Source organism: Hemiscyllium ocellatum, chromosome 17, assembly GCF_020745735.1.
Source record: "Hemiscyllium ocellatum isolate sHemOce1 chromosome 17, sHemOce1.pat.X.cur, whole genome shotgun sequence".
NCBI lineage: Eukaryota > Metazoa > Chordata > Chondrichthyes > Orectolobiformes > Hemiscylliidae > Hemiscyllium > Hemiscyllium ocellatum.
In genome coordinates, this window is record NC_083417.1 from 61,144,112 (window position 1) to 61,158,669 (window position 14,558).

The window sequence follows — 14,558 nt, forward strand, 5'->3', positions numbered from 1 at the left end:
GTGCGAATTGGGTTGCTTTTAATCTGGGTTTGTCAACTTTCCTGCTTACTTTGTGGAGCCTGGGGGGGGTAAAGGGAGTAACAGGAGGAATACTAGATGGAAGGTATGTGTTTACCTCAGTTCCACTCTCAGCAATCAACCCAGTTCCCATAGGTCACTTATTCATGAAGTGATTTATAACCCAACTCTTATTTAGATTTAGTTTAGAGCTGTATTTCACTCATTTCCATCTGCTGAGCTCAAGCTAATTAACCCCACCAACACTAGTCTAGGGTCTATAGGACTGACATTAAACATGCCACAGGGCAGAAGCTGCCCAAGAATGTCACCTTCTTCAAAACAGCCAGCTTAACTGGAATAAGTTTTAGCTATGCAAGAAATATTTCAGATATTTTAAGAGTTATCAGAGAAATACAGATCTAAACTAAGTCTAATTAAAAGTTATGCTATAAATCACTTCATGAGTAAGTAACCTGGGGGACTGGGTTGATTGCTGAGAATAAAACGGAGGCAAATACATCGCCATCATTTCCTTCTCCTCTGACTTCCCCTTTGCCTCCCCAGGTCCCATAAAGTGGGCAGGAAAGTATACAAACACAGATTAAAAGCAATCCTATTCGAACACCTACATTTTACATGAATTCGTTGAGACCTGCTCAGAGTGTCCCCCACCAGAAACAAGCCAAGATTTGTGTTAGTTAAGCCAAATTCCTTCACTCAGTCCTTGTTCCGGTTTCCTTCTTGGTAACCATGCCCTTGAGGCTCGATTTTTCTCTCCCTCTCTCTTCCGTTTAACTGGAATGATTAAAAAAAAGTTTTCATTCATTGATACTGCTTCTTATTAATAATAATTGTTAAACTCATTTAAAGTATCAATGGACTCCCTTCACTCCATACCTAAACCCTGGCTCAGTAACATATAATTCCCTATTTCGGTATATACAAAGTAGCTTTGTTTCAGTCGTAACAGAAAAACTTAAGTGAAATGATTCTAGTATTTATACAATCTTATCAACAGAAATTACAAGCAGCATACTTGAAATGAATAAGAATACCACAAGTCTTCAAAGGTTATTAAAAAGGCAGCACCACATCTGATAGGCCTGATTTATAACCATTTATAATTATTATAATTACTTTGTTCTGATTTAAAATTATTTCAAATACCCAAGGACATGCAAAAATATCTAAGAATAACTATGGATAGAATATCAGATAATAGCTAAGAACAGAATATTCACGAAAATTTAAAGAAAAGCTTTACCATACAATCCAAGTGAGAAAGATATTTTCTGCTGGGAAAAAAATACTTTACACAAGTATTATCAGAGGGTTACAATTAGTTCTGAAATTTCAGTTGAGTCTTTTTTTATTATTCAGATTTCCTTGCAAATATGGATGTTAACTTAACCCTCTGTAGAACTTCCTATTTTCCTACGCTGCTATACCATTGAACATCCCGCCTTAATTATTCAGAGAAGATTCCTTTATGAAATTGAGATTTTATTCACTTAACTTGTGATGTTTTATAGTCTCATATCAATGCTTTCACCCCTCACTTATTACTTCAATCTTAAAAGAGTTCTTTATTGAAGATTAATCTTTACTAAGTTGTTTCATTCTCTGTCATTATGAATACTGTCTTATCCTAGTTTCTCATAGTAGGCACATAAGAAGCTTTGCCATCTCAGTGTTGCTTCTGTTAATTAAAACCTAATTTTCACAACTAAGTGTGATATTGCTATGGCTCTTCCCAGTCCTCCTTTTCAGTCGTTATTATTTGTATGTTTTTGTTTCCATGTTGAGCAAATATCTATTAACTTAATTAACAGCATATCCTTGCCAGCTCCACCTCCTTTTCAAGACCAAGATAATTTCAAAGAGGACTGATTTTTGTCTGTTAGCTGCATTGGTGCTTTTAATGATTAACTTTAAATTTTTACCTTTAACTAACAAGTTTATGCGACTTAATTAATTTTCCTTATTGTTCAAACAAAAATACATTTCTAACCAGATATCATACGTTGTAAATCCACCCTGTCAGTGTGACACTGTAACTTGCTCAGTCAAAATTGAGAGGAGGAGACCTAATAGAAACCTACAAAATTCTATCAGAACTAGATAGGGTCAACACAAGAAGGATGTGCCTGATGACTGGATCCTGAAAGATCCAGGATAGGCCATTTAGGAGTGAACTGAGGTGAAATTCCTTCATCCAGAGGTGAGGTTGTGCAATTCCCCAGTCCAGGACACAGTTGACACCAAAACCTTGCATGTTTTGAAGGTGAAATTCAACATTGTTCTTAGGGCTGAAGGGATCAAAAGGTGTGGGAAGAAAGCAGGAACAAGGTACTGAGTTGAATGATCAGCCATGATCATACTGAATGGCTGGCTCAAAAACCGACATAGAAAAGAGCAGCAAAAGTAAGCTGCGTTCCTAACATCTGCTCTTGAAGTCAGATTTCCTGTATTGTGCAGTCATTGCTTTCACCCAAAAGTGACCCAAAATCCCTTGCATCACTAATGGCAAATGATGCACTGTGACTTGAACCCATTCCTTAGGTTAAAAGGTAAATTTTTTTTGAGAGGTAGAAAAATTCTTACTGACTGCTGGCAGTTCTGCCCCAGGTTGCCCTTATCACCGCGACCCATTCTCATCAAGCAATGTAGCGTTCGGCCCTTCCGATGCAGGCCTGAACAATGGAGTTCGATCTCACTTCGACAATTGAGGACAATTTCAGGGCTTAGTGAGAAATCTTCCATTAGCATTCTACGATAATCCAACATCTCTCCTTGGCACTCGCCACTCACTTGTCGACCTATCCAGTTCGGGAGATAACCAGTGACACATTAGAATTTTGCACATAACAATTCCATAACTCTTCAGCAGGAATTATCAATGGCAACCTCCATTTGCTAGTACCCCATATCTTGCAAGGCTGTCCATTCCTTCCTTCTCCTCTGTGCCACATACATGAAAAAAAATAGCATCTCGATATTTTTCTAAGCTTTCATTCCAATGACAAACAGCATGTACCAAGACCCCATGTTTTTCAACAATACTGAATGTATAAGTCAATGAGTACAGAATTATTATTGAGTGACACACATATTACTCTCAACATGCTAACAACTCAATCAGAATTAACAATTGGGCAAATCATCCAGAGTACGATGCAAATGCTTTGCGACAATATTATACCAAAAGCTCAGGATTGGCCACCAATCTGCTTATGAACTTATCGATCTCGTTTTTCACTATGTTGCCTATTTATTTCCAAATCCCAACTTGGATTTTCTACCAGTTTCTCTTTTGGTTTGATGAACAGACAAAATGAACATCATAACTTAAGCTGTGAATCCATCCTAGCTCCACTGATACACTGTTCAATTTTAACCTTTAAAAATTGCAAGACCCTCCCTTTAGCTTATGATATCCAAACTGAGTTTGTTGAACTTTGAACCACAAAATTACATGAAGCGAGTGTGAGTCCACATGAACTCCTTGATCGAGGGCTATGTCTGGTTGGCCGTCCCCTTCAGATAGCTGCAACCTAATGGATCAGCAAACTAAGATTCCCACTCTCAAAAAATCATGGCAAAATAACAGCTTTCTGGTGCACCGACAGTCCAGGAAAAAGTATAGACTCACGCTAAATTAATTGGAAAATGGTTTTAAAACTCCAATGCCACCTATAAATAAAGTCAATATTTAATATTCTCGACTCAGAGCACATGCCGGGCTGAAGACCAGTGCCAGCAACAGTTAGTACTTGCCTCGATGCACTGAAGATTCCAAACAGAGCAACAAGTAGGAAAGTCGAGCCTCACGAGCACGAGGCAAGTTCTCTGCATTGCATCGATACTTCCGGAGATCATTTTTACATGCCTTGGCCAGTGAGTAACTCACTTTGTAATCCTGTACAATCAGTTTCTGTCGAGTTGTGAGAGCCTCGCGACACTGGAAAAGAGTATAGAGATCACTATACTGTAGAAGCCCCCAAAACGAAAATAACTTTTCCACAATAAAATGACAATAACAAGCAGGTTGAGCAGAAGAATGGCATTGACCCCAGGTTAATGCAGCTCAAGACAAATTCCAGAATCCAAACTTCAATTTAATACACAATACTTCTTGAGCTCCTAGATGCCCATTTAGCTGTCTATGTAACATTTATTTTGGCTCCAGCATTGCACAAAGCTGATGAAAGCAGAAATAGCAAACTTGTTTCAGAAAGTGCATTCAAAATCCTTGGTCTCAATGTCATTTTTTTTCACTGAACAAGAATCTTTGGATTCAAAACAAGAACTGTTTTGTCTTTCCACAAGTGCTGACAGACCTCTCAAGATTTTCCAGCATTTTATTTCAGATTTTAAACAGCATCAGCAGCATTTTGCTTTTGTGTCAGAATTTTCTCTCTCATTTACAAAATTCCTCAAACAGCCTATGTCCCAGTATGGCTCTCATGCCAACTTTCACACTGCTCTTTCAATGGGTCTGTATGCCCCTGTTCCACTGTCAGAAACACAACTTTGCACACAATAACTATCTTTTGAAGTCACCCCACTGAGATACATCTCTCATCATACCTCCCATAAAACCCTTTTCCTGTTCAGCATCTTTTACCTTCTGTTTCTTATGAAACTTTTTGGGATATTTTGTTGAAGGTGACACACAAGTTCAAGCTGTTAAGGCTAGAATTAGATTTGTGACCAAGTAGTGCAGTAAATTTCAGATATGAGCATGCTGTCTAAATAACATCCAGGATTTCATGGGCAAACTGGTTTTCCTAGTTAACAAACAAAATAAGGAACCTTCAGCAGCCATAGCATTGAAAAGCTTACTGGAATAATTGCATCTTTCTAACTTCATGGTATGTGCTCCAAACAGTGAAAAAGTAACAACTGTTAAATTTCAAGCAGCTATTTGGTGAACAGACCAGAAATCACTCTTTGTTCATTTTTATTCACAGTGAAACATTACAAATGTGTAATTCCTCACTTTTTCAATGTTAAAAGCAAATTGTTGCAGGTGCTTAACTAATGAATGCCTCTGTTTACATTCATCCTTAAATTTTTAGAATTAAGGATTCCTGTTGCTAAAAATAATTCCACAAATATCTATGACTTAATGCATTATATGTGCATCTCCAAATGGTAAATTTCCCTTAACTTAGCAACAATGTAATCACCAATCTTCAATGCCTCAAAATGGTTTTGCAATAATGACTGTTACCAATGTGCATATAAAACTAAATGTTGTAATGTGTGGAACCATGTACACCAGCAGCGAATAGGGGGTAAAAGCTGCTGGAAATGCCAGTTTGTATCCAGTCCCATTGGACAGGCACATGAACAGCAAAGATTTAGAAGGATATGGGGCAAATACTAGCAAATGGGACTAGTTCTTTTTGGGAAACTTGGTTGGCATGGACAGACTGGACTGAAGGGTCTGTTTCTGTGTTATATGACTCAATGTCTAATGTTTTCATAGAAATTTAACACAACTGAATGGCTTACTGAACAATATCAGAAGCAAATTAGGCAGTCTTCTAAAGGCCAGCATGGGCAAGAATGGCAAATAGTCTTCCCCAACAGACCAGCAAATTTTTACAACAATTTCATGCTCACAATTATAGACACTAGGTTTTTATTCCAGAGTTTATTATAATTCACGAAGGTTAAATTTGCTGTTCTCATAAAAAGTGATTCATCTCTGGATCACTGCCCTGGTGTCTCGATAATGATTATGTAAGTGGGTAAGTTAAGTATATTTACTTACATAATGCATTAAAATCTGTTAAACATTGAATAGCCTCACAAACACAAAGTTTGTTACCTGATTAAATTAATATAGTTTTAGATTGCAGTTAATTAGAAAATGACATTTCTAATAGTATTGACTCTCTTTAAATTTTACTTCACAGGTGGCGATCATAAGGCATACTTCTGCATTGTTATGGTTCTTGCAATACATTATGGCAAAATTGAAGCATTTCTTTTCTGTGCTTCAAGGTAGCTTCAGATTATTGTTTGGTACTTGTTTTTTGTTATGATGTTGGAAGCAGTCTGGCTCATTTTAAAATTGCTCTCTGCATTAGAAAATTTTCGATGATTTGTTGCTCTCTGCTTTAACTTTGGACAAGTCACATTATGGATTAGCCATTTAGATAAGGCGGTTGTAAGAGGAGGTCAGAGGTCAACCTACTTTGTAGTAAATGACTCACTTCTGAACTTTCAAAATCATTCCACCATCTAAGCTACAAAGTATGATGGAAGACCCCCGACCTGCTGAGATAAACATGACTCCCATAATATTCAAGCAGCTCAACAACATGTAGAATAAAGCAGCCCTTTCGATTAGTACCCCATCCACCACCGTAAACATTTACTTATCTACCAAAGCAGCAACCTGCCAAGACTCCTTTGACAGCACCTTCTAAACCTGTGACATCTACCACTTAGAAGACAAAAAGAAAGAACACTGCTTGCAAGTCTTAATGTAAAAGCTCTGTCATTTATATTCTAACTGTTAAGGTTGAACAGATGGAGGGCATTGATTGATTATGTGACCACACAAAAAGGGCCCATGTTAGTGTCAGTACATCAAACCAAAGGTCTCAGTTGGAGTCCCACCTACCTCAGATGTGTCATGACACGTCCAGCACATTGATAATAAAGATATACAATTCTTATTTTGAAATAAGCAATACTTGAAAGGTCCTCGGTTCAAATCCCTGATGATCCTCATCTTGCATCTTGGGGTTTTGTGGCACACTGGCAGTGCTCCACCTGGGATTTGATTACCACAGAGAGCAGTCACAACACATCTGAACAGGTCAAACAAGTGCAGAATCTGTGGTGCAAAGGGACTTAGGTGCTCCAGTGCATGGAAAGAAGCATAAAATATTTGCATGCAGCCTAGTGAGTGATTAAGGCAGCTCACAGAATGCTTTATTACATGAGGAATTGAACACAGGAGTGAGGATGGCATGTTAGAGTTATATAAGGCATTGCTCAAACCAAATCTCCAATATTAGGGGCAGTTTGGTCTCCTTAGAAACAGACTGAGGTAAATGTTCTGGAGACCATTCTGAAGAGTTTTACAAGATTAACACCTGGAGTGAGTCAATTATCATACAACAAATCAGTTTGGCCTGTTTTGATTGTTTAGAAGAGTAAGGGGTGATCCGATTGAAATTTGTAAGAATTTGATTCATCCTGACAAGGTGACCATGGAAAGGATATTCAAAAGTAGGGGACACTTTTAAAATTAGTGGTTGCCTTTCAGGACAACTATGACGGGACTTATATTTTTCCTGAGAGGATTGAGAGACTTTCAAACATCCTACCTCACATGACAATGGAGGTAGCGGCATTGAATTTTTTTTAAGGTGAAAGATACTTGGTAAACAAATCAATTAGGAATAGTTGTGTGTAGAAGTTGGAACACATTCAAATCAGTCAGGATTTTATTGAATAATCTTAAAGGGCTGAGTGACCTCGTATTGCTCAAAACTCATGTGAATGAATGTATGTTCATAATTATACCTGATCTACATGCAAAAGGTCGCTACTTCAGAACCATAACGAACAATTTTTAGTCGACTAAGCAGTATCAGCTTTTGGATTCAGGTTCAGCCTCAGCAAAGCTGTGTATTCAAAGCTCAGTACCGCACAAGTTTCAGCCAGTTCATCTTTCAGTTACTCATGCAGCTTCCTTTAGTCAAGCATAAGCTCAAGCTGTGGTGCTTTAACTTGAGCCTCAATTAGTTAGACGGTGAGTGTGTGGATAAAACCAAAAGCACAGATTCAACGTCCACTAGGCTGTCATAGTTCATCGAGGCCTCACACTGCCTCCTTGCCTAACCCTAGACTTGGTGCAGAGTGGTGCTCCTCAGGTTATAACGCTATTTCTCACTAATAGCAAGAGCTGTCCATGAAACCTAATTATGGCTCAAATTACTTTAAGTTTGTTAATAGAGCTAAATACCAAGTATTAGCAGTGACAAGAAGCAAACTGGATTAGAAAAGGATCAAAAAGGACTGCTGAGATACTTGGTTTGTTGGTAGGGAGCTTTTAGTTTAAATCAGGAAGACAGAAGGGATTACCAAGCTTTAAATTAAGTTTAATCATGCACGCTTGCTTTAACACAAGTTCAAATTCTACGGCTGAAAATTTTCAGGATGTATTTGCCTGCTGTTTGTAGATGAATCTTTGATGCTGTCCCTAAATCAAACATTCAACTAAATTCAACAATCTGGGGAGTTTGAACTTCAACAATGGTCACTGTGGGGGAACATTGTCTAGAATCTAAAAAAACGGTCTAAAACGTGGCACATATAAATGTGGTAAGCAGCAGCTATTCGGACATGTTATTAAAAAAACACATATGCTTTCCATTTCCTTGGCAACTTGACCACATTTCGAATTTAATCTTTCTGTAACAACCATAATATTAACAACCACTAATCTCCAGTTTTTGGGTCTGCAGTGTAGCAGTTTCAGGGCAATCCCCAGTTTTAAAAGAAAAGACTGAAAGAAAATGGCCTTTTGTGAAAAACTGGTTAACCTGTCATCATTCAGGAAGGATTCCCCATCTATGCCTGCCAGAATAAGGAACATCATCTTCTGGGGACAGAGATCCTCAGAGATATGAGGCAACTCGACCAACAAAATGGCACCCACCAGACATCATGTCAAGGGAGAGGCACAGAAATGGTACTGAACCCTGAAACTGTGAAAAATGAAGCTGATCTAGTTAATGGGATAACTATTAACTCTAATCTGAAAACAGTTTAGGAAGCTCCGTGAAGTCATCAAAAGTAAATTTGCGATGGTATCAACCCTTCTGTTTACACGAATGATGAGATTAAACCAGCCCGAGCAGTCACTGGAGACATTTGGTGAACTGAAATGACCTGAGGGGTGGAGCTGGCCGGCCCTTTGGAATCGCAAGGGTGAAAGGGGAGCAGGGCCAGCTGTCAGTGCTCTTTACCTTTTCACTCTTCTCATTCTAAACTCACTGCGTCTCTGGACACCAACCCTTTGGGGCTGAAGACATCGACCTCAGACCTCAGAAGTCCACAACAATACCCGAGCATGAGAGGGAGCCCCACCAGACAAGGAACAAGTCCCTCTGAGACGGTAAGAACCCTTTTCAGGCCTGGGACACTCATACTCTGGAGTAGTTGGTTAGGCATAGAGGAGAGGGTGGTAGTATAATTCTTAAAGTATAAGAACCCTGCAAATTGTGTAAGACTAAAGATTTACATTGTGTCCAATACAGTTTTCTTATATTTTATATCACAGTATAGAGTATAAGTTTCATCTAAGTATTGCACGGATTGGGCAAGTTAAAAAATTTTTCTGTTATAGAGTTCACTGGTAATTCTGAACTCATATTTGAGTGCATCTTGCTCCTTCTGGGTACACCAATTCTGGCTGAGTTGACAGCAGATTTCAGACTACAATTCCAGTGTCGAGGACTGAAGGGTGATCGGGTGATTTGAACCACCCACTCAAGGGAAAATTGCTGGCCAGAATAAGAGTTTGATCTCTCTTTCTCTCTCTTGGGAGTACTGCCCAAGTGGATAGGTACCGAGTGGCCACTGTCCCACCAACAAGAGAGGGAATCGACCAGGCATTGATGACGGTCGCAATTACTGTGTGGAAATAAACAATGAGTTTGATTCAGCATTCTCTCTCCAGCGGAGTTGCCCTCGTGCAGCAGTTCAGGTCTTTGAAGTTGCAGAGCCTGCTGAAGAGAGACCACTACAGTAATCAGCAAACTCCAAACACCAGCCTGAATGTGGAGTAAAGGAAAGAGGCCCCCTCCAGCAGTCAGCTAGCTTCGCTGGCTGGACAGGTAGTTTGTGACACAGACAGAGTGACACCAACGGTGCAGATTTAATTCCCATTTTAGCTGAGGTCACCATGAATGTTCTGCATTCTCAAGTTCACATTTTGCCTGAGGAGTGGTGACTCTCAGGTTAAATCACCCATAGTAATCACTCTCTAATGAGAGAGCATTCCTATGGTCTTCTGGTACTATAATGATTATCTATATTTCCAGAAAGAAATCTAAGTTGGAAATATCCTCTTCATCTTTAAATACACAGAATTTTATATAGATGTATGTGGCAAGTATAAATCCAAATCACTTATGAAATATGCAGACAAGTAGCAAAAAATATTAATTCAGTTATCTAGAGCAGCTAACTTACAAAGAAATTTGACATATTTATAGCCAGCCTGGAATCGAAGGTGAATGCCAGTACTTGAGACGGAAAACTTACGTAATGCATTCCCACAAATAACACTATGAATTTGCTGAGTTTCATACAGGACACCTTCCCTGCTCAACCATCTCCAAGGAACATGGAATAGTATTTGAAAATAGAAAACAAACCTCTGAGTTAGAATATTCTAAGTACACCAAAGTGCACAATACAAAATAATTTTGTTGCCAGTTATGACTCAGTCAATAGCACAGATGGCGAATACTGAAGGGTCAAGTATTTCATTCCAATTACACATTCAAGGAAAACATCAAAGAAACAACAACCTTCAAAGTGCAACAAGGAAACAGCAAAGGATTTCACTGTGGTAGGATTGAAAAGATTGTTGAGACACACAGACAGTCATTGAATGTTATAATTCAAACACAAATGTTAGATGCACAGCAAATCCAAATAAACAGAAATGTCCAGTTTGGGCTCAGAATAGAAAAGAGCAGTTGCAATTCACACACAACATGTTAGCCAGAACTAGCTATTGAAACACATTGAACCAGCAATGATAAACTTGCTCAGTAGAAAGAAAAAATAATTGGCAAAATTATTATTCCACACAAAATCAGGATATCAGTAAATCAGTGATAGGAACCTTTGAACTGTCTGCTTACCTTATCACTCATGGCTTCTTCGAACTTGTGATTGAAAAGGCATTTGTACACACGGCCCTCTCCACCCTGAATCTATGGAGTCAACAAAATAGAAGGTTAGTGATTGATAGTGAGTGCACTAAAAAACCCAAAGATGCAAATTAACACTAAACAATTTTTACAAATAGAACATAGAACATTACAGTACAAACCCTTCAGCCCTCAATGTTGCGGTGACGTGGAACTAATTGGAAGCCTACCTTACACTATTCCGTATTCACCCATATGTTTATCCAATGACCATTTAAATGCTCTTAAACTTGGCAAGTCTACTACTGTTGCAGTTAGGGCATTCCATGCCCCTACTACTCTCTCTGAGTAAAGAAACTATGCCTGACATCTGTCTTATATCTATCACCCCTCAATTTAAAGCTATGCTACCTTGTGCTCATCATCACCATCCAAAGAAAAAGGCTCTCACTATCCACCTGATCTAACCCTCTGAGTATCTTACATGTCTCAATTAAGTCACCTCTGAACCTTCTTCTCTCCAATGAAAACAGCCTCAACTCATAAGACCATCCATCCATACCAAGCAACATCCTAATAACTTTCCTCTGAATGCTTTCCAAAGCTTCCACATCCTTCCTATAATGTGACCAGAATTGTATGCAATACTCCAAGTACAGCCCAAACAGAGCTTTGTATAGCTGCAACATAAACCTGTGGCTTTGAACACCAGGTTATAGTCCAACAGGTTTAATTGGAAGCACACTAGCTTTCGGAATGTCGCTCTGACATAACCTAGTGTTGTGTCATTTTTAACTTTGTACACCCCAGTCCAACACCGGCATCTCCAAATCATGTCTGCTAATAAAAGCTGACACACTATATGTCTTCTTAATAACCCTATCAATCTGGGTGCCAACTTTCAGGGATCTAGGTACATGAACATCGATGAAACCAAGAAGAAACCGTACTTGATAAATAAGCAGGACTCCTTAAACTATATAAATTCAAGTTGCTGTTGCATGATCCAGGATGTTCAAGAATTATACTTTTGGTTTCAATGGTTTCAGCTCTTGTTTCACCATATAATTCAAGGTATTACCATGTTACCGGAGATGTTATAGAACTCCTATTCTCCCAAGGATGATATTTCTAACTTCACGCTAGAAAGGACTACAATATAGATGCCAGCCACTCAGATTGAACAATCAGTACAACATTGCAAAATATTAAACATAACATATTATTCCTAACTCCTGTTGCCGCAGGTCGCCAAGACAGACAGAATGGAAATTCATCCACACTACAAATGAAAATCTACGTCACTGCTCTTCCCCTTCCCACCCAAGATCTAACCATCACAAAACATATCACCATGTCCACTTCTCCTCAAGGTAAATAATCTGAGGCATAGCATGAACGATACAATAACTAATACAATGCTTTGGAAATTTGTTGAGCAAGAAAGGCTGAACTGATTCATGTACAATGTGAGTATGCCTCCACAATCATGAATACATGAATAAAGTAACCCAATATTAGATTGAAGGATTGTTAGCAGAGAGCTATCAGTTAGCTATAAAACATCTCCAAATTGGTGGAAATACAATGCATTCTGTGTTATAAACAGTGATTGCATTCTTTCAATGAGCTTGATATTTTCCTCTTCTGTCCCCCATCCCTCCCAATGGAGACTTGCTTCAAAGATCTTTGATGTTCTAAGGGATACTTATTTAAAATCCATTTCAGCCACATCACCCCCCAAGTAAAATTAATTTATTGACCACTGAGCATTAAGTTAAACATATGAATCCTTTCATAAAGAAGCTGGAGTGTGCAAGAGAGTACAATTATGCAGAGTATGAAGAGCTCGACATTTTGACAATAATTAATTGAAATAAATCAATTAAATTGGAAAATCTGAAAAGGAATTAAGTATGTGGGAACAAAATTAGTTTAAGAAGGGCATGCAAGATATCCAGTTATCCCCCAGATTTAATATTGATGAGAACATATTTAATACATAGAGGTTTAAACAACACACATATGGATGCCACATTCATTTGCTTGGGCTTTAATACCTTACACTATCTATCTGTCTTTGGATACTCTGATCATTGCTTTTTAAAATTTATTCATTCGTGAGACATAGGTATCACTGCTTGTTATTGTCTGTCCCTAGTTGCCCTTGAGAATGTGGCAGTGAGCTGCCTTCTTGAACTGCAGCAGTCCATTTGCTTTAGGTAGACCCACAATGCTGATCAAGAGGGAATTCCAGGATTTTGACCCAGTGACAGTGAACGAACATCAATATATTTCCAAATCAGGATGGTGAGTGGCTTGGACGGAAAAATGCAGGGTGATCTTCCCATGCATCAGCTGCCCTTGTCCTTCTAGATGGTTGTAGGTTTGGTCAGTGTTATCAAAGGATCTTGGGACTTGTAGACATTCACACTGCTACAACTGAGCGTCAGTAGAGGAGGGGGCAAATGCTTGTAGATTTCGTGCCAATCAAGTATGTTGCTGTGTCCTGGATGGTGCCAAGCTTTTTGACTGTGACTGGGGATGCACTCAGCCAGGGAAGTGGGGAGTATTTCATCAGACTGCTAACTCGTACTTTGTAGATGGACAAGCTTTGAAGAGTCAGGTGGAAAGTTAGTCATACAGTACTTATAGCTTTTGACCAGATCTTGTAGCCACTGTATCTATTTGGCTAGTCCAGTTGAGTTTCTGATCAGTGGTAACCTTAGGGATGATGATAGTGGGAGATTCAGTGATGCTAACACCAGTTAATGTCAAGGTGCAGTGGTTAGATCACCTCTTATTGGAAATGATCATTGCCTGGCATTTGGATGGTGTGAATGTTACTTGGCATAGAGGTGCCTCTGATTAAAGAGAGATTTCAGCATTAACTTTTGGTTCTTAAGGGAAATCAAGACACAAATTAAATGTGTCAGAATTATTTTTAACACAGCAGTTATAAGATGGCACTAAAGAATCTTTTATTTTGAGATCTCAGTATCATGAGAATTATATGCAGGAGAAAGTGAGAACTGCAGATGCCAAAGGTCAGGGTTAAAAAACGTGGCGCAGGGATATCACCGCAGGTCAGGCAGCATTCAATTAGCAGGAATCAAGTGTTCTATGACTCCCTCGTTAATTCCACACACCTCACCAAACCAACCCCCATTCCCAACACCTTCCCTTGCCCACCAGATGATGTGTAAAATCTGTGCCCATACCTTCCGTCCCCCCTCTGATCTTTGCCCAAGGCCCCAAAAGATCCTTCCACATCTGGCAGAGATGTGCATGGGGGAGACAGGGCGCCAACTCTCAGAACATCTCTGGGACACATGCACTAAACAACCGCACCACCCAATGGCTGGCCACTTCAACACCTGCTCCCATTCTGCCAAGGACATGCAAGTTCTGGGCCTCCTCCATCACCAAATTCAAGCTACCGATGCCTGGATGAAGAATGCCTTATACTTCACCTTGGGACCCTCCAACCACATGGTATCAACATCAACTGCACCAGTTTACTCATCTCCCCTCCCCCCAATCTCTTCCAGATCCAACCTTCCAACTCGGCACCATCCTCTTGAACTGTCCGAACTATCCATCTTCCTTGCCACCTAATTGCTCCCCTCCCCTCTGACCTAT

General features: G+C 39.3%; 1 protein-coding gene across 2 annotated transcripts in view; it reads right to left on the reverse strand.

Annotated features, from left to right (window-relative positions):
• Positions 1-14,558, reverse strand: part of LOC132824006 (Golgi apparatus protein 1-like) — a 137,066-nt gene that overhangs the window by 54,625 nt on the left and 67,883 nt on the right. For both annotated transcript variants that reach the window (XM_060838221.1, XM_060838219.1), the window contains exons 6-8: positions 10,908-10,979; positions 3,778-3,961; positions 2,605-2,819 (exon numbers count right to left, since the gene is read on the reverse strand). In XM_060838221.1, the coding sequence (XP_060694204.1) occupies positions 2,605-2,819; positions 3,778-3,961; positions 10,908-10,979 (471 nt within the window). The remainder of the gene's footprint in view (positions 1-2,604; positions 2,820-3,777; positions 3,962-10,907; positions 10,980-14,558) is intronic.